Raw genomic sequence first — 20613 nt, 5'->3', positions numbered from 1 at the left:
GTTTCCGCTCCCTCCGCTGAAGTTTGTCCCTGCGGCGGCCGCCGTATCGGCCGCTCCTCCCGCCATTACGGGCCGGGGCTGTGGCGGGCGGAGCGCGCTTTTCAACCGCCATGAGCCTGTGGGTGGACAAGTACCGGCCCGGTTCCCTCGGCAGGCTGGATTACCACCGCGAGCAAGCGGCGCAGCTCCGTAACCTGGTGAGGGGTTGCCCGGGCACCGCCGTCCGCCGATCCGCGGCCTCCCTGGCGGGCTTTGCCCGCCGCGGCCTCCAGCCGCCTGAGGCGAGCCCGTCACCGGGTCCTCTCCTCTCCCCTCCCCTCAGCGAGGATCTGCCAGGAGTCGGGATTCCGCGGCCCCGCAAGGCCCTTGCGTCCAAGGAAAAGGCTGCGAGGAAATGAGCGGCTTGGGTTTTTTTTTTCGGGAGTGTTGTGGGTCTGTTTTTGGGCGGGTTTAGCTAAGAATGGTCAGTGTCCCTAAGAATAGGGCTTACCTTGTTTTACTTAAAGAGTTAGCCGAAGTTTTTTTTAGGTGAGCAGCTGGGAATGAAAGTCAGGACTCTGTAATTGTTTGGATGTTACAGGACTGCTTCCTCTGCCAGGTGTGCTGACTCCTCTCTTCTCTGGGCCGCTGGATTGATTCACTCCCTCAGTGTTTCTCTATGACTGTTACATCTAACTAATGTAAATTCTGGCTGTGGGTTTTGGTCAGGTGTTCCCCAGGTCATGCTTTTTGGCTTTCCAAGGAGCCAACTCCGAACTTAATTTAAATGCAGGCTACCTACTACTCGTTTGCACATATTCAAGGCTTGCTAATGAAACAACAGTGTAATTATGTATATGCGTATATATCATAATTATATGAGTGTGTTACTGCTTTAAACTTTCTTTTAATCCTTTTTACTGTGTGTTTGTGGCAGCTGTCACTCTAAAAATGGTGGCTAGCGCGTAAATGCTAGGGTGGTTTTCTGTTGTTTTTTGGGTTTGTTTTGTTGTTTGGTTTTAGGGGTGAGGTGTTTGGAGTTTAAAAGAGTTACGTATGGTCTTCAGAAAAATATGATGTTCTATAGGAAATACAGCTGCAGGAAAGGAATTCAGCAGTTCTAATTCTAGGTATTGTGTTGTGACTGAGCTGGAAAAGTAATTTCATGTAAACTTGAGTGAGAACGGAAGGATGAATATTCTCTTATAAGGCAAATATTGTTGTAGCTAACTAATCTTGTCACTTTGCGTTCAGGTTCAGTGTGGTGACTTCCCTCATCTGTTGGTGTATGGACCATCAGGAGCTGGAAAAAAGACAAGAATAATGTGTTTGTTAAGGGAATTATATGGTGCAGGAGTGGAAAAACTGAGGATTGAGCATCAGAGTATAACGGTAAAAAGAATAAGTCTCCCATCTGCTGCAAAGTAATGTGGATATTTATATACTGATGTATTTCTCTTGTGAGGCCTTCATATTTATTTGAGCTTTAAAAAGAAATTTTTTTGCACTCAGTATCTTCAAGCTCTTTTATGTAATTAATCACACTGGTTTGGTTACATGAACAAATACTTTTGCCAGATGTTCTTGTTCCTTAGGTCTTCATGGGTGGGAGGATGTGGGGTTTTTTTGTTGCTTTCTGTGGCTGGCTGGTTGTTTTTGTGGGTTGTGTTTGGTTTTAGTTGTTTGTGGTTTTTCTTTTTTAAGCAGGTTGATTTGGACAATAGCATGGGTTGTGATAGACTAGTTTTCAATTAAATGTATAGAATTTCATTTGTCTGTAAAAATAACCCTTATTTTAAAAATTATTATCACTGCTTTTTGTGTATATATAAGTTTTAACTTGTCTCATTCTTATAGTGACAATTTGAGCATTAGCAAAAAAAAATCAGTTTACATTGTATCTGCCTTGGTCTTATGCATTTAATTTTTTTTTATTGAAAGGTTATATTATCCATTCAAAATCTTTGTTATGGAAGGCTTAACCAGCAAGGGGTGATCAAGCTTTATTGATAAGTGGGTTATTCAGTGCTTGCTTTTTAATTCTCAGTAGTGGAACAAATATAATACTTGGACTGGATGATAGAAATATAGGATATATTTAACTGTTCAGACCCCAAATCAGTGGTGATATAAATAGTAGTGTTTTCTTTAAACAAAGTATAGACTTGAAAACTTTTGCCAAGAGAAGTAAACAGCCTCTTCAGGCTTGTCCAGAGGTTTTCCCTCAAACTTTTCTTTGGAGGGACAAAGTATCATTTATTTTGGATGGCTGATTCCAATAATGAGATTTCTTGTTACAAAACTCAGTAACTGGAGTATACGGTAACATGTACTACGTGTTGCTATAGTAACATTACCGTTATTATTCTATAGGCTGGATGATGTGCCAGTACTCCTTTTCTCCTTTGGGGATGGGGTTGGGGGGTAGGAGACGTGTAAGTCTAGTGTCTCAGCAGTTCTTTGATCTCTGAGGCTTTGGTTTGCCTGTGATCCAGCCAGTTGTAATTTGTAAGATAAATTTTTGCATCAGATTTTTGGAACACTCTTTCTGAAATTTAATATGCTTACTTTCTACATAGGCACCTTCTAAAAAGAAAATTGAAATTAGCACCATTGCAAGTAATTATCACCTTGAAGTTAACCCAAGGTAAGTAAGTGTACGGTAAAAGTGTCCCACTTCAAATGTAAGCCGCTGGTCATACTGCACGTGGTTTCGATCTGGGTATACAAGGGCCTGATTGTCCAATTTATTGCCCGAGCAAGTTAGATAATGGTTTATGGGTTTGGACTGCAAATGGGAGCAGGGAGAGGATTTTTAATTGAACAGCTCTAAAGCAACAAAAATTTGGATTGCTGTATACTAAAGACAGTAATGTTCTGCTTAACTAGCCACGTAAGCATGCTGATGTTGAGGACTGGGTAACAGAAACAATTCTGGATTCATAGATTTAACCATTTAAGTTGAAATAGTGAACTTTTATTGGAACCAACACCCCCATATTTTTAGTTCTCTCACAAATACAAAACCAAAGTGATTTGAAAGTAAGCAAGGTTTACCCAGTAACTCTTTTATTTGAGGACGGGAAAGAATACCACCACAAAATACTGGGAATCCTGTCATAAGTGAGGTCAGATGTTGATTTAAATGACAGAAGCTATAATGGTGTACTGTATGTCGTCTTTGACAGTTGTGAAATTGCTGGTGATAGTTCACTGACCCAAAGTAAATACTTATTTTTACCTGAAACCTTTAATGTTGCTTTAAATCACATGAGAGTAAATGTCATTGTGCACTGGGAGACTTTGGTTATGTTGGCTTTGTTGTCTGGGTTGCAATTACAAGACAATGTGTATCCTGAAGTAACTTTTAGCTTTGTGCTTATTGCTAACCCTTTTTCTCATGTTGCTCTGTGTTTTAGAAGCTCTTCTCATGTACCATGTCTCCTTTCAAAGCTTGTTCTGCAGCTAATCTCTGTGTATTGGTTAGTGAATATCTGCTGGTATTCTAATACAGACCCAAATAATTAAAGCTGAGACTTTTATTGGTAATTAACTATTTGAATCTGTCATTTTGGTGATTATAAAATGTGTGAGCATTCAATCTTCTGCTCTGATAACCTAATACTACTAATATGTCTTCTGTTACTTTCCGTAGAGTACTTTTAGCTTGAAACATATAAAATAATTGTATTTTACTTCAAATATAAAAATCCTGAAAGTGTAGAACTGCTATATTGGTTATTGTAAATAATAGTAGTGCTGAGTTTTGATTAAGAATTAATATATTGATTCATAGGCTTTAAGTGATCAACCAATTGTCATGTTTATGTCTGACCAGACAGTGAACCTGCATGTGCTGTGTTATAGTTGGTGAAGTTTGATTGAATTATAATACTTTGAAAGCATGTTGTGCATCTTGAGTAACATGGAACATGAGAAATGGCTAACGGGGAAAGGAAATTAACTTCTGGGCAGGACTCTGCAGACATTGAATTTATTATGGAACTTTCTTAGATAGAACTGTTCTTTTTCCTCCAAAAGGAGGATATTGTCTGAATTCCAAAGCGTTGTCTGCTGGTCACTTGGCTAGCTTGGGTAGATGCTTTAAAATGGGCTCTCCTGAGTAACTGGGTAATAAAAGAATAAGGAACAATAAAAATTAAACATTTGTGTGGCAACTGCCTTTGTTCATTGTTTTCCTGGAACGTTTGGTGTGGTCACATGATACCAAGGATAATCTTTCAGCATGAAATTATAACTCTGGGTTTGCTGTTACTGCAGAGAATAATTTATGTTTTAAATATTAGGAAACTATTTTAATCACTTTGTTTCCAAAAACTGGGCTAGCTCTGAAGTAGAACTGGCTTGTTTCATTTTGCTTTCTGTTTTTTGCGCTGTAATCAAAGGTCTGCTCCCTTGCAGAAGGACAGATCTTCGCAGACAAAGTCAGCGTAGCCTATTCAACAGATTGTGAACTGTTGAGCTAATATGCTTCTGTCTGTTCTGCTGTGTTCTCCTTGGCAAGAATGGGGAAGGTCTGGTTGAGTGGTGACTAGAACAGGACAGACAAATGCTTTTTCATTTGCTTGCCAGTGAAATACTGCAGAGCTACTGCTGCCTCTGTGAAGGCAATAGTCTGGGGATGCTAAAGAGTGTGAGGTTTTTTCTTGTTTTTCTTTGCTTTTTCAGTAATCTAACTTGCAAGTCAATCCCCAGTGGTTGTCAAATCTGAGTCTAACTAGCAGAGCTACTAAGCTGGGGACTAAGAAAGCTGTGCAGTGCTACTGTAGGGGATAGTAAGGAGAAGAGGCAGGAGGAGATCTAGTATTTCCCCATGTTTTCCTGCCTTCTAAGAGGAAAAAAGCTAACTGTCTATGCTGTAACAGTATCTCAATATCAGTCTTTTACTAGTAACTCTTTGTAACCTCAGTGTGTCTGGCATTCAGTTTTACATTAAGCGTATAGGTTGTTCATACCATAACATCTAGTTTTCAGGGGAAAAAAACCCTATGCATTTACATCAGTCCTTTGAGTCAGGCATCCTATTATGTGGTTAGACTTAATTTTTCTGCCCATAATGGGTAAAAATGTTCACATTGTGTCTTTGCCCAAATCGTAGGGAGCGAAAGTTTAGATGTCTCGTACCAGAAAAATAAGTTCTATTTTAATGAGTTCATAAAACATTTGACAATGGTTTCACTACCTCCCAATACAGTGCTACTAACCCAGCTGTGTCTGCATAAGCTTTGGGTTGTTTTTATTATTGGGAAGGTAACGTTCAACAAAGTATGTGTGTTGAGTGTAATTCCACCTCAACAGCTTCTGAATTCTTTTGGCATTCTTGTTCAGTCAGTTGACCAAGGGGCTGCTTAGGAGGATGTATTTTATATGCAGTGTAAAGTTGTTTTAAAAAAAGTTTTATTCAAACTCCTGGTACAGTGATGCAGGAAACAATGACCGCGTAGTAATTCAGGAACTCTTGAAGACAGTAGCACAATCCCAACAGCTTGAAACAAGTACTCAACGAGATTTTAAAGGTGAGTAAAAACAGTTAAAACCAACCAAAGTACTTTTTGAGCTTGTTTTTCAGAGATTTCCGCTGACTGTTTTGTTTGTACCCATGTATTGCATGAGGGCACACACGAACCTTTCCCAGATTAAACAACCTCCCATTTTTCTTCCACTGTGGAAACATCTTGAGTGGTTAAATACTCAGTATGAGGTTATCTTTTGTGTTGGTTTCTTAGGAGAACAGGGTGTAGTTGAATGACTGTGGCTGGACAGAGGGAGCTTGGATTCCTGCTGTCTTTTCCCAAGTCTACCACTGAAATGCACTATAACTTAGTCTAGTGTTCTACGGTAGTAGTTAAGTTATGAGCTACTGAGGCTTAGTATTGAGTTGAGGGGCAGGATAGGCTTATGGCAAACAGTAGGTGTTAGCCACTTATTTGTAGCACTTGGGGGGGATGAGCTATCTTAGGCAGAAAGTTCAGAAGCATTTTATCCACAGTGTATGGAAGGATGCTGGGTAAGAAAATGAAGGTGGCTTTCATTGAATTTTCCAAGGCACATGTTGCCACAACTGGCTTATTTTTCCTCCCCATGACTAAAATGAAAGCAAAATCAGAACTATGTAACAAGAGATTGAAGGACAGAGGAAATCTTGACAGATAGATTAGAGCAGAAATTAGTTGAAAATGGTCATGGATTTAGTTCTTTGTCTCGTTTTCCTCACTGTTCTCAGGAAAAGCTATATTTCACCTAAGCTGCTGGACACTGATTGGCTCTACCAGTTATTGATGTATATACCCTTAGAGCTCTTAAGTATCTGGTAAGCTGGCTGGTCGTCTTAGGCAGCATATATGACCAGAAGAGAAATGGGAAAAGAGTAATGGGCTGACTCGTTCTCCAGGCTGTTCTCAGCTGGACCATTCGGAGTCCTGAAACGAGCCATCTATGAGTTGCTTATGGAGGAACCTGCAGAAGGTAGCTGGTTAGGTTAGCTGCTTCATATTAGGTGTCTCCTGATTGTTCTGAAGCATTTTTTGAAATAAGTTTTTCTTTTTCTTTGAAAGACAATGGAAAGGCGCTGCAGCTACAATAACAAGGCAGCTTTCTACTACTCCTTTGTTAAGCTAAGATACTGGTTTTTAAATATAAAATGGAATGAGGGGGGTCTTCAAGAAATTTTTGCTTTTTGATATGTCCTTATGCCATAAATTCTTTCACATTTCTTACTTAAAAATGCCTTTAAAAAGTTACTATACTAATTATCAAAGTGAAAGCTTCTACACCTGCCTGGATTATTTCTTGGCATTGAGGTGTTGCAGGCCCTGCTCTGAAGAAATTGACGTTCCAGAACATGAATATTGGGTGTGAAGGAGCAGAAGATTATACGGTCAAAAAGGCATGCAGGTTGTCTTAATCTTTATTTGTCCTGCTTGTGGAACCATGCTGCCTTTTTCTGCTTGTATCATTTATTTTGGTATTATCACTTGTATGTCAAAGTACTCATTTTCTTAGAAAGATTTGATATTAATTAAAAAACCCCACTCTTTTTAATCCTTTTTCAGTGGTGCTGTTAACAGAAGTCGACAAACTCACTAAAGATGCTCAGCATGCTTTGCGAAGAACAATGGAGAAGTACATGGCGACCTGCAGGTTGATCCTGTGCTGCAACTCCATGTCAAAAGTTATAGGACCTATTCAAAGCAGGTGCCTGGCCGTACGAGTGCCTGCTCCCAGCATTGAAGATGTATGTTGAAACAGAAGCAAGCATAAGTTATTTAAAACTTCTTACTGGAGAAGTTCTTGTTGTGGACTTACGAAATATTTTACTTCCACGAAGTGATCTAGTTTTTCTTTGTGGTGGGTGACTTGTCAAGCAAGTCGTATGAAAGACTGGTCCATCTCTGGTCCAGAAATGTTACAAGCAGGAGAATCTGTAGGTGCTAAACTGTTTGCTAAGTGTTGCACTCCCTGCTGTTTTCCATCTAGATCTGCCATGTCTTGTCCAGTGTGTGTAAGAAAGAAGGCCTGACTCTTCCTCAGGAACTGGCTCAAAGGCTTGCAGAGAAATCTGGCAGGAATCTTCGGAAAGCACTACTTATGTGTGAGTCCTGCAGAGTACAACAGTAAGTTGCTGCTAAAAATTAATGTAAATTATACTCTCAGACACATAAGTGAACTTACTTCTGAGGCCTTGTTAGAATAGGTGAATGTTTGCTTTGATTTTAATTTTTTAAAAATATTATTATGTAGGTATCCATTTACTGCTGATCAAGACATTCCTGAGATGGACTGGGAAGTTTATTTGAGAGAAACTGCAAATGCTATTGTCAGTCAACAGACACCACAAAGGTAGGTAAATACACTTGCTTGCAGCTATAGATTAAGTTTTTGGTGTATTCTCAAACCTAAAAAAATGTTGTATTTAAAAATGTGGCATCTTTACTCTAACTATGTGTAATTTTCTGGCATTTCTGCTGGAGCTGGTGCTTTGCAGCCAGAGGAAGTGAGCTTTAAAATTACCAGAGGAGGCTGAATGAGCTTCAGGAACTTAAACTTGTTGGTTTTCACTGTTGAAGCTTTGTAATCAGAAGTGAGCATAAGCTTAGTTGCATGTTGTGCTCTCTGTCTCTTTTTATTTTGGGGGTGGTGGTGGTGTGTGTTGGGGTGGGTTTTTTTTGTTTATTTAAGGCTTCTGTTTCAGCATCTTTAGCATAACATGTCTTTGTAAAAGAACTGGAAATGAGAAATTGTTGCTTTTTTAAAGCACATTAGGAGGTGCCCCCTATATCCATCTTGGTGTCATATACATAGCCTGATCCTTTTAGTGTGTTCCATATATTACATGAGATGTCACTTAAATTCTTGTATTTAATTTAAATGCTTGTAGGCTCTGGCCTCCTGGTATCACAAGTTGAGAAGTGATAACTGTGTCACTTTCTGCCACCTAATCATCTTACCTCCTCTTGTAAACAATGAAGACAGAAAAACAGCATAAACAAATCTTGTGGTTCAACCAATTTTGTAGCATCTTCTCGCTAGTCTTAAGCATGAGTAATAATTTAGATATGAAGAGGAATTAAAGGGAGACAAGCCTGAGACAAATTCTAATAGCCTTGTCGCTTCTAGATTAACTGAGACCATTATAACTAGAGTATATGTAACTTACCTTACTGTTTTGTATAAAAGGTGATATGTAGCATTTGAAATTAAACTGACTTGTGCAATGCTTTTGGGTTTAAAATAACACACAAACCCAAAACCGGGAAAAAACCTTTGCCTGGATTGACTTTCTTTTTTTCCTGCAGCATATTTCACAAATAGTGAAAATGCTTTAGTATGCTTTGGGGACATACTTCTGATAATTTTGTGGTGTCTTTCCACCAGGCTTTTAGAGGTCCGTGGACGGCTTTATGAACTCCTGACACACTGCATTCCTCCTGAGATTATAATGAAGGTAATTCAGCTATCTAGCTCCTAATTTGTTATAAGTATTAACGCTATGACAGTCTCAATTTGAGGTTTTTTTTTTTTTAAAAAAAACAACAAACCACCACACCAAAATATCACAAATTATCTAAATATTGATGAAAAGCTGTTTCCTTTCCAAACAGACCTGAGTGACCAAAAGATACTTTTCTTTCGTGTTTCTTTCTACCGGAGTAACCAAAATAGTCCAGGTTATCACTCTGAAGCAGTAATTAAAGACCTTGTTCCTGCAAACACTGATACATAGCATTCACTTCTCATGATTCTCAGTCAGTATACTAGACTGTTTAGTTAAGTTCATGTCTGAATATATTTGGGCATGATGGTTTTGGGTTGTGTAGATTTTGGGGGCAGGAAGATTCTGTTCTCTAATTTGGAAAATGTAAATGTCTAGTTTATTTTTGTTGCAGGCTTCCTTGTCCACACCTCTGTTGAATTGTTTACTAAAACCTGTTCTGTGATCACAGAACAGCAGCATCATAGCTGAGTAAAAACAAAGGAGGACGTGCTTTGTCCCCCTGAAGACTTCTCAGGCCAGTTTCTGTGTTGAAGTATAGACATACTTTATGGGCTAATTTTGATACAGTTTGTTTTCTTTTGTAAAAGTTTTGTTGTTATAAGTTCAATATTTGCTATGTCCTGGTGAAGAAGTTTGCTGAAGGATGCTAGAGCAGCAGGCCTATTCAAGGATAGAAGTCATCTTGGGAGGAAGAAAAGCAAATGGGATGTGCATGTTTTTATTTCAGGCAGGATGAAAGGATGCTGAAGACAACTAGAGCAGAAGAAAGATTAAAGCTAATGTTTGCGACTTATGCTAGGTGGACTCTCCCATCAGACACAATTACAAGATAATAAATTTCTTTTCACGTTAACTGATATCTGCTTTCTGACAGTTTTGGTAGTGAGATGTTTCTTTAACCTTCCTTTCTTATGGTAGGCTAGCGGATCCTGCATTGCCCTGTTTGAGGACTGTTGTTGTCAAGCCAAAGGTGGATGTTCTTTACCCACTCCCTCTTCACAAACTTGAAATGGTGCAGAGATACTTCTCACTTAATCCTGACTGTTTTAATAGAGATGGATTTGCAATGATTTTATTGCTGTCTCAGATCTAAAATAATGCAATTTTGGTTTTACATGGCTGAAGTATTGTTGTAAAGTATTTTGTGTGTGTCTGCACATACATATGTACATTAATATAAACAGATAAGTTTTAAATAAACCCTTTCCTTGTTTCTTATTAATGTTGTTTCTCTTTGTGCTTGATGCAGTCAAGACAGGAAGTAAATGATTTTAATACACTTGCTATCTTGGCAAAAATTCTCCCCAGGGTCATGTGCCTGCACGCAGTAGAGGTTATAGTATTTAGAGATGAGGTTAATTTATTTTCTTTATTAAGGCATAGGTAGTTTCAGTATATGATTTTTTCCCATCTAAGAACACCATAGGTAACATCTATTTTGACATGAGGAATTTATCTTGAAAGTAAGTTCTGAAGAGACATGGTTCCATGAATCTAGTTCTGTCAAATAGGTGGTGTAATGATTCCTCAATGTCTTTTCTGTTGGATCATGAATGAACTATTGGCCATAGCTTGGCTATTTTTGGAGAAACGAGGTTATTCTCTTAACAAAAAATACATAATTTTTCAAATACCGTCCTGTTTGGTTTTTCCCCTTTTAGGGCCTCCTGACAGAACTTCTAAATAACTGTGATGGACAACTGAAAGGAGAAGTTGCACAGATGGCGGCCTTCTATGAACACCGCCTGCAACTGGGCAGCAAAGCCATTTATCATCTGGAAGCATTTGTTGCAAAGTTTATGGCAATTTACAAGAAGTTTATGGAGGATGGACTAGATGACATGATGTTCTAACTCTGATGCCCAAAGTCGTACACAGAATGTTTTGTCATGATGCCAGTAATGTTGCAAATGTTGTCTGCTTGTCCATGCTTGGTTGCATGTGGGTCTAGTTCAAAGTCAAATATTTTATTTTGCTATTAATATAAAACACAGTGAACTAAAGAACAATGTTCAGTTTTAGAAAGCAGATGGATGTTTGACAGCCACAAATCCATCTTTAGATCCATACAAAATACAGAGCCTTTCAGAAGGACAAGTTGCCTTGGAAGACATACAAGATGATTGCCACTTTGCAGTATTTGTAAGCTGACATTAAGAGGAGAGAACATGGATGCTCCATGCTTGCTTTTTCATTGTTCATGGGCAAGGCTGTAAGCAAAAGGTGGTTTTTCCATGTTGTGGTAAGTTCCAGTTTCAGCATGTATGTTCTGCCTACTGATTTATATATCCCGCTGTTTGTCTGGCTTTTATTTTAGCCACTGTGTTTTACGTGGTGTGCTGACACAGAATGTTTTCTGACTCTTGTTTGTAAGCAGTATAAAGCAAATCCACTTGTCTACACTTTTGGGTTCACCTCAACATACATAATACTGTTCAGGTAAAGATTGGTCCTTTTGACTGTGGTTTAACCAAGGGTAAGGTTTCAACTTTTAACAAATATTCTTTCACCTCTTAAATTTATATGTGACTTTTTAAAAATGGCAAAATAAATTCTAAAAATATGAACAACAGATGAAATGCTGAAATAGTGTTTTATACTGTCTGTGACTACCTAGGTATGTGCATTCATTTGCTTTGATGAATTTGCTAGATTGTCTTTCAGAAAGGCGGGATATACCCCCGGCCATTGTAAGACTAAAGAGAGCCACTGAAGTTTAAAACAAAAAAAGAAAAAGCCAACCCCCTGAAATAATAAAAAACCCAACCACCACCACCTATGCTACTTCATGTGGCAAGTCTTTCACACGTGTGTTATGGTACCCTAAAAATGACTAAATTCATGCCTTTTGTAACTGTACTCTGCTAACTTAGGCTATTACTAGGTAGTATTTAAAGTGAATTAAATACTGTTTCCCACCCCCACCCTTTTGTTTTTAGCAGGGAAGGGTATAATATTTGGGGATTTTTTTTGTCAGAGCTAGTTATGCATAATGGCAGTTTTTTGGAAGCTAGGGTCCTCTCTCTAGTAACTGATAAAGAGGGAATCTCACTAGTTAGTAATAACTCTGTCATCCCCTTTAAAATGTACAGAAGGGGACATTAATCCTTAAAGAGGTAGTGTCACTGCCGTTCTCGGGAACTTGACCATCCCGTGCGTGGGGTTAATGCGCAGCTTCCCTTCAGATACAGTCTTGGTAAGGCACTGCTGGCCTGCTTTGTGCTCAAGTGCTCTCCTTGAAACTGAAGAAGTCTAGAAGATGGATTTTTCTCTTCCATCTGCTCTTGTCACTGAAATCCACAGCACTGGTAGCTTGTAGTGTGAGTGTCTTGACTGTCAGAGATTGTAGAAAACTGTTAAATTGTCAGTGATAGTGGAAGTAAGTACTTAAATCCATTACAAGGAAGAGCACAAGAATGGTAGAGGGGGCATAATTACTGCGTGTACAAATGGCCTGCCCTTTCAGGAGCCTAGTCTGTCTACTCATTTTTAAAAGCCAAACTACCATTTGCCTACTCTAAGTATAGCATGTGATGAAGCAAAAGCATTAATTCTGTCCCCCCCTGCACCCCCCCCCCCCCCCCCCAAAAAAAAGGAAAGAGAAGAGCTAATGTAGGAGAAGAGGAATTTATGTAGGGATTTGTGGAATACCGTTGAAATGCATAGGGACAGTATTGATGGGACAGGCAGGAGCTGGATTGTAGGTTTGTCAGTTGGAGGAGGCAGAGGAGCAGCTTGCCGTTTCAAAAGATCTCAGCAGCTTTGTCTAGGAGACTGAAACCCCACCATAAATCTCTCTCTGCAGGTGTTCTTGCTGCCTCTTCTTGAAGTTTCATTTTTATCATGTTCTACCTTAGATAAATCAAGAAGTCAAGGATGGAAAAATGGGATAATGATCAGGGATTGCTGACAGAGGAAATGGCTATCATTGTTCCCAAAAGCCAGCATTTCCCCCTCCTGCTCCTGCATCTATGTCTTCCACAGCCTAGAACACAGAAATTTAAACACACAGGCACAGTACCGCATAAGCCTCTGCACGCATTCTTCTTTCCTGCCATAATTTTTAAGGCAACTCTTGCCTTAAATGATCAGTAAGTTGCGCTTTTGGGGAATATCTTAGAGGCTGATAGCCACCTTGGATGCTGCTTCCCCTCCCTTTTGGGTAGCTGTAGCGCTTGCTTAGAGGGAATGTGGGGCAGAACCGAGTTCCTGGGCTGTTTGGAGGAAGCAGGGACCAGTAACCTCCATCCCTTGTGCTGTGCACTGGCAAAGGGAGCTGATGGGAATGTATGAGCAAGTGGCAGTCAGAGACAAAAAAAAGGGCGTTTTCTGCCATTTTTTCCTGTCGTGAGGCTACCATGGAGCCCTTTTTCCAGAAAAGCAGAACCTTAGCCTGGTAAGCGAGGGTGTCCTGGGGTGGGCATGGCTGCCTCCGCAGCCTGCGTGCAGACAGCCCTGTGCTGCAGCTACGCTGAGCGCTGCGCTCCTCCCTCACAGATCAAGAGGGAGAGGCGGTCCAGGCAGACTTTTAAGCACTGAATAGCACAGGACCAACCTCCAGATGATCCATTTCTTCAGCTGATTGCATCTTTTGAGACCTGCTTAGAATTGCTTCTGAACTGCGTGCTGAGAGGACTACCCTTGCTTTCATCCTGTGTCACCTCCTGCTAGTTCCAAATGAAAACTCCAACCTGCTCCCACCCAGGTGGAACTTAAGCACTGAACAAGTCGAAGAGGTTGCAGAGGAGTCAGCTTCATGCTAGCACAGAAAGCCAGAGGTGAAACTGATTTTTTAAAAAAAAAATCAAGAAACTAAAGGCAGCTACTACTTTCGTTAAAACTCTGCTCTCTGTGAACATCAGCTGTGCAAAGGGCGAGTCGTGCGTTCAGACTTTATTCCCCGTTTCTGAACTCCAAGTGTTAACTCCTGTGAGAAACGTTGTTTTTAAAATCACACTATTTTTAGACATCCATGGTAAACAACTCTACTTGACCATTAATCATAATAAACATATTGTCTGATTGGCAGATGATTTTTAGAATGTATTTTATTAAATAAATTCGTATGAACAAAGCTGACATGAGGAATGTTGCATTCTCTACCAAAGAACTACCCTGATTATCGCAGGCTAGAAGGTAAGGTAGATAAGAGAAGAGTTCATTATCACAAATTTTCCTTCCAGTGCAGGGACTTCAAGATTATTACAGTTCATTGATATAAAATAATAGCTGTAATTTGTCTTGTTGGAAGGAGTTCTGCTATGCCTGAGCTGCCTTTAATCCTTCTTGCTTAACATTTTTTGCCTGTGCTACCAATTAGTGCTGTACGAATTTGTTGCATTGGATTTCAATCAATGACCCAAACCAAAACCCAGAGTTGTAGTCTGCTAAACAAAAGTTGTCTTAACATGACAGTGACATGTGCTTCTAGTTCTTGAAGGCCAAAACACTTCTCTTAATCTTTATATTTCATAAGGAGGGAAGAAATGTAGATACAGAGGCATGCAAAAGAAGTTAACCTCTATTGTCGAATGTGCCCTGCAGGCTAATCAATAGTACGTCAGGGAAGTTGCATGTCAGGAATTAGTTGCGCATCAGAAAATGACCAAGATTAAAAGAGTTTGCCATTAACTTCAATACGTTGGGGAATTGACTCAGAATGTTCTCTGTCATCAAAATCGAAATTATTTTCTGTCCAAATTAATGAGAACAACTGGGGCCTAACCCAGTTTTGTTTTTTAAACAAAAAAACTGGATGCTTTGCTTGTCTGAAAAATGAGTCTGTTTGTGGTTAAACATTCCCATAACAGATTTTCTTCTATAGTTGCATACAGTGTGTGTGCTGAACTTCTGGAAGAAATTGTGTACTCTGTTTCAGCAATCCTGGAGGTCGTAAATATTGTCCCAATCATTTGAGCACTAGGTGGTATTTCAGTGGGGATGGGTTTGGCATCTCTTAAATAGGAGTGAGATGTAAGATAATAGAAGCAGAAGGAGCCTGAAGCACATAACTTCACCGCTGATCTACCTGCGTTTCTCCTAGCAGAGGTGCTGGGGCACTCCTCACCACTGCTGTCCTGGCACCTTCTTGGAGCTGATCTTCAGCCCCATCCCAAGACATGGCGTAGGTGTCGGTCTTTCACTAGGGAGCCTGTCTTAGGAACAAGACACTGTGAGATGTCATCTAAAATGCTGCATAACAGCTAAGGTTGCTGTCCTCCGCTTCCCTGCGGTAACGCAGCGCTGGGAGCGTCCTCGCTGCCACGCTGGAGCGCTCCACCAAAATCAGTCGAGGTCCAGTAGCAACGCGTGTCGGGGGCTCAGCAAGACAGGAGTATCTGCTGCTTGGAGGAATGTCTGGTTTGCTGCGTCAAGGGAAACCTCTGCCTTTGATACGATGAGGTACTTTATCGGGAACGTGTCCCTGATAGTCTTTTAAGTGACATTCAGGTCTTAAGCAAAATTACAACTTTGTAGTCCCGTGGAAATCCTGCAGTTACTTTTAACTCTTTCTCAGGACCACCTCACAGAAGTTAGTCCATCAATATTATATTTCTCTACACAGACTTCTCAGCGTTATTCCCAAAGTAGTTTCGTGCTATGGTAACTGCTGGAGTACGGGTTCCTGGCTCCACCTTATCCGTGCTGCCTTCTCCCCAGGTTCCCTTCAAACCATGTCTGCACTGCCTTGGGATTTCTTCTCCTCTTTAAACACTTGAAGGACAACTGCAAGGGAGATGTCTCTCTGCCTGGGACCCATCTACCTAGGCAGGGATCTACAAATAGTCCTCCTAGGAGGTGAGCAAGGCTTATGTTTTTCCGAAGGGTGCTCTGTGGTGCAAAGCTGGAACGCTCAGCCAGAAGTGGGAGACCTGGATTCTGTGCTTGCTCCATCTAAAGAGATTTAAACTAGGGTGATTCATTTTGTTTCCAATTAATTGGTTTATTGTAATATTACTTATTAATGCATTTTACTGTTACTTAGCAGCGCATTTAGGAGGAAAGTTAGAGGTTAAAAATAGCTGTTAAAATTCTGCCTCCTCCATGATGGAAATAATTTCTACTCTGTATCTGTGGCTGAGCTGTTTGATGGTGTCCCTGCCTTTCCCCTCCAACCTTTCATCTGAAGCCCCTGGGAGATTTGCAGAATCAGTGGTCTGCACAGCTGCATTTGAGGGAAATGGGAACACTGGAATCTCTTAAAGTAGGAGTAAATAGGCAAATTGACAGTAATTTCTGAAAATGATGGTCAGCGAACTAATTACTGCCTAATATTTGTAATTCAAATCCAGCTCGCTCACCTGCCTTCCCCTTCAGCCCACGGGGTTGGCAGGGCTCAGGAGGGGGCCACTCCACCCACGTTGATGGTTCATGGGCTAGAAGGAGAGCAAGCGAAAGAGCCTGGTTTGGTGCATGAGAAGGCACTTGAGAGAGGAGGAGTCCTGGGACATGTCCATGGCTACTGTATGCCCAAGAACAGAAGAAGAAAAGGCAGTTTCTGCATGTTTCCCTGCCCTGAAACACGGCATCTTCAGGTAGCCCCAGTACTTCTCTACCTCCCTGAAGCTCCAGGCTGCTGTGTCCGCCGACCTGCCCTGCTTTACAGCCCCCAGTGTCCAGGTCCTCCTGCCTGGCACAGTCAATGCTTCCCAACCTAGACCTGCTGTCTTCTACTCCCTAGTGTCCCAGAACTCCTTTTTCATGAGGACACCCCAAATTCCATAGCTGTAATCCTCCAACCAGTCTTAAATCTCCCCACTCTTAAACTTCCTTACACCTCCTTTTCTGCCGGTCTGGCAGTAGAGGTGCCTCTTTTTGCCCCCAGCATGTACCTGTTCTCACCCCAGTCTCTCTGGCTGTGGCCAGCAAGCCTTGCCCAGGACAGTGGTTCTTCAGTAACCTTTTCTGTCAGAGACAAGGTCTGTCTCCTGCCTCCGCTGAGAGTCCACCACCCCGCTGCCCTCACAGGGAAAATATTTCCCTAGTTTTCTAATTTCTAAGAATTTCCAGTTGGAACCTTCCTTTACCCATTTAAGCCTCATCAGGAGATCCCCACTCAGTTGTGTTGGCCTTCTGCCACGTCCGCTCAACTTTCTGTACATGAAACGGAGCGTTCCTGTGCTCGGAAGAGGTTGTGCTCCAACACGTAGTAGATCAGCAGGCTGCAGTATAAGACATCTTTCAATTTTAATTTACAAACCTGCGTAGAGATTCCTTCACCCCCGTATTCAGGTAAAGTCTGGTGGAAAAAAAGCTGTTGGGCTTTATCAGTAGGAAGCTTGCATTTTACTAGCCAGACTGGTTTTGTGGAAGGTACCTTTTCTGTTCATGTTTGCATAAAGGCTCTATGGCAACTCTGGCATGGCTTACTGTTAAAATATCTTTCGTGGGTATTTTAAACCTCTTTTCAAGCCTCTGTATACAGTTATAAAGAGCAGAGTTTGGGTATGGGGCAACTGAAGACCGAGAGATGGACACCTACTGTCATGCTCCCTCTCTTGGCTGACCCAATGTTTCCCCCCAAATTTTTTTCTTGTTTTTGCCTAGGATAATTTACTTCGCTGTGTTAAATATGATGCTGTTAGTTGGAAATCTGTGACAGCCAGCGAATGGCACAGTTTCCCTATAGCTAAATGTTGCCGATGTGGGCTTTCACTGCAAGCAAGCTGGTGTTCTTTTTTAAAGTTGCAATAGTACATTCATGTCAAATGATTTGTTGTGCCAAATTATGAAGGTGACACTGAGCACAGTCCTGGTCATAATGAGATCTGAAAGGCATGCTAATAAAGCACATATTTTGAGAAATCCATGGAATATATTTTGTGCTTTTTACCACTTGGAATCCTTCTGCAAAATGTTGGTTTCCGTCTTGAGTGAGAAGGAAGGAAAGGAAATCAGGAGCCCCATCAAAAAGAAGAAAGAATGAAAGAAGTCAGAATGACAAAGCAGACAAGGACAGATCCTGCGGGAAGACAGGTATACTCATTAAGTATATTTACATTTCAAAGACAAGTTAACTGCGGTGCTCTCAATCATACCCTACACTTGGGTTCCCTGCCACACACCATGAATAATAAATGCACTTTGGAGGATAGAATAAGTGACCCAACAGGCTTCTTCCACTTTTAATTTCATGGGCGATCTTAATTTGAGAGGTCAGTGCAAATGCCTATGGTAAGTGACAATTTTAGGCCAGTAATTACTAATTAAGAAGAAGGCAAGATGTTGGCTAAGGCACTTTCAAATAGATCACAGATAACCTTGCAGGAGCTGATTAACTCAAACGGAACACCTCCTTAGGTGATAGGTACCAAATGATACTTGGAACAATTTTTAAAACTAAAAAGGATGAGGGAAAAGGATTTATGAAACTCTTGGCTGAGTTTTCTCTGGAGAAAGAATTTTCATAAGTGGGATTAGCTGTTTGCCAATTAACAGACAATTAGAAGAAAGACATTTACCCAGTGGGCAAAAATCTTTTATGATAGACGCACTCTCCTCAAACCTGTTTATGCCAAAGGAGGATAAACTGTTCTGTGTTCACAGTGTCTTAGGTCTATGTGAGCAGCCCTGGCTGCTGCTGCCGCGCCAACTTCACGTGGGCTGCGTGGGAGTCGACGTGTCAGTGCTCACCATGGAAAGCCCAGAACGGAGGATCCCAAACCATGCTTGTGGATCCTGGGATGGCTGTGGACAATTTCCTAGGGGTCCACAAAAGAAATTAGGAACAGGACAGCAACTGTCTGTGGAGAAAATTGAGAAGTCTCTGACACTGGGGAATTTTTAGGGACCTGCAAATCAGAAAAAGTGAGAAAGCATTGGCTTTATTAATACTGGTATCTGTAAAAGTGACCATCATTGGTAGATCAGAGATAGTGTCAGACATTAGAAGGTTTTCTGAAAGTGTCCCTTGGACAGGTGAGGCCTCAAATGACCATAAATTCAGTGGCAGATACTGTGGAGAGCTGAGCTAGGCTGCTGCTTTTTGTCTTTTTTTTTTTTTTTTTTCCCCCAGCTTAACAATGAATTTTTCCGCAAGGTTCCTACAAAGTAGGGATATGTAGGCAGCACTGCTTGGCCAGAAGGCGGAGCGGTGGATGCATCTGTCTGATTTTACTGTTGTTCGTGCTCCTTTTTTCCATCCTCAGAACTTAAAAGATTCCTAGGTAGGATCCATCTCTCCTAACTGAAGCATCCAAGAATCAGCGTTTAAGGCTCAGCTCCTCTCTAAGCTCCTTCCACATGCGATGGAAAGAGAAGAGCAGGTGCGGAACATGAGCTCTCTAATCCCAACAGCTCCTCAAGGTGTGTGTTCATCCTCTAAAGGGGTTATTTCTTGCCATTAACTCCACAGGCAATATAGAGCACAAAGGTAGACTTACATACATAGATCTACAGTCTAGATGCCTAAATGAGGTCAGAAAATTTAAACCTTTCTATTCTAAAATCCAGACCAGAACAGCAAAGAGCACAAGAGGAAAACAAATTAGGACCAAGCACTGCTCAGGAGTGCAGAGCATTTCCGTGCTACATTTCTTGGAGCAAGGTAGCGCCTACCCTGAGGACTACAAATGCAGACTGTGATGTAGAAATGAAGGAATGAACTCCGTCCTGGTTTTGCTACTGGCATCCTGATCAAAACAAGAATTTCAAATAGAGCTTTGTAACGTTTGTGACACGCATAAATTTGAGGAAGTATTACTACGTGATCCTTCCAACCAAACCCATGTTTTTACTTTCTTCCCCTGCATAGTCAGGGCAGGCAGCTTCGTTTGCAAGAGACTGAATTTACTCTGATCCCAGGAAGTACTCGGCACCCTCCAGAGGCAACCGTCATGAGTGGAAGCCATCCCGTGTGGAAGCAGACCTAACCCATACCTTCGGCCTTTGCAGTTTACTTCATTCAAAACAAGGACATTAACTCCTTGTTGAAGGGGAGGGTTGCTTTTAGAGCTGCTGACAGTTGTCCAGAGATTAAAATTCCTTCCAGTTAGGCTAGTACTGTCCCTGTGACATGGACCTTGTTTGGGAACCCCTGACCCGGAGCAGGCAGACGGGGGGCATCAGCATTAGGAGAAATCTCATCGCACCCCAGGGAAGACCTGGAGATGACGGAGCTTTTTGTTCAGGGAACGCTGGAGCAGGCTAAAACCTTCCAAGAGGACCGGTCAGATTCAGATAAAATACCTGTGTTCATTTCCAGGAAAACTAAACGTGGGGTGTGCTTGAGGGCAAGGACTGGCAGCTACGATCAAAGGCATTTTTCTGGTCCGTCCTGTGGGTGAAGAGTCTGCTGAACCGTAGGAGCGGACGTGGTGGAGAGGCTCGGAGCTGCGGCTCCTGCTGCTTGGTGCCACCTGAAGCTGCACTGAAAAATAGGGAGAAGCTGTCAGGACATCCCGGCAGTGGAACAACCCTATGAAACGATGGGAATGGTGTCGTCAGAGCCGAACGGCAGCAACATTTCATGACTGAAAATTCTTTTCTTCACTCGCATAATGATACTAACGTTTAGGGGGAAAAGAGGAGCGCTGCAGAGGCAGTCATTACAGATGGAGGAGACTGATTAGCCTCTCCAGCTCTTCCACCTAAACATACAAGATGTACTGATACCACCG

At 41.4% G+C, this 20613-nt stretch overlaps 1 protein-coding gene across 1 annotated transcript; it reads left to right on the top strand.

Moving 5' to 3' along the window:
• Nucleotides 1-14: 14 nt before the first annotated feature.
• Nucleotides 15-11574, top strand: RFC3 (replication factor C subunit 3). The gene is made up of 9 exons (XM_069808017.1): nucleotides 15-197; nucleotides 1234-1371; nucleotides 2559-2626; nucleotides 5419-5516; nucleotides 7053-7234; nucleotides 7477-7613; nucleotides 7741-7839; nucleotides 8875-8944; nucleotides 10657-11574. The coding sequence occupies exons 1-9, from the start codon at nucleotides 111-113 to the stop codon at nucleotides 10846-10848; spliced, it is 1071 nt and encodes a 356-aa protein (XP_069664118.1). The 5' UTR covers nucleotides 15-110; the 3' UTR covers nucleotides 10849-11574.
• Nucleotides 11575-20613: the final 9039 nt, after the last annotated feature.

This window comes from Haliaeetus albicilla, chromosome 20 (assembly GCF_947461875.1).
Source record: "Haliaeetus albicilla chromosome 20, bHalAlb1.1, whole genome shotgun sequence".
NCBI lineage: Eukaryota > Metazoa > Chordata > Aves > Accipitriformes > Accipitridae > Haliaeetus > Haliaeetus albicilla.
Note: the sequence above shows the minus strand (reverse complement) of the source record. Positions and strands in the feature narration are given on the sequence as shown.

What these genes read in the sequence shown, in the direction of transcription:
- RFC3 (XM_069808017.1), top strand. Translation starts at nt 111, where the DNA reads ATGAGCCTGTGGGTGGACAAGTACCGGCCCGGTTCCCTCGGCAGGCTG. An exon ending in TTGAGCATCAGAGTATAACG is followed by an intron (nt 1,372 to 2,558) that starts GTAAAAAGAATA and finishes CTTTCTACATAG; the next exon opens with GCACCTTCTAAAAAGAAAAT. An exon ending in AGTCAACAGACACCACAAAG is followed by an intron (nt 7,840 to 8,874) that starts GTAGGTAAATAC and finishes TCTTTCCACCAG; the next exon opens with GCTTTTAGAGGTCCGTGGAC.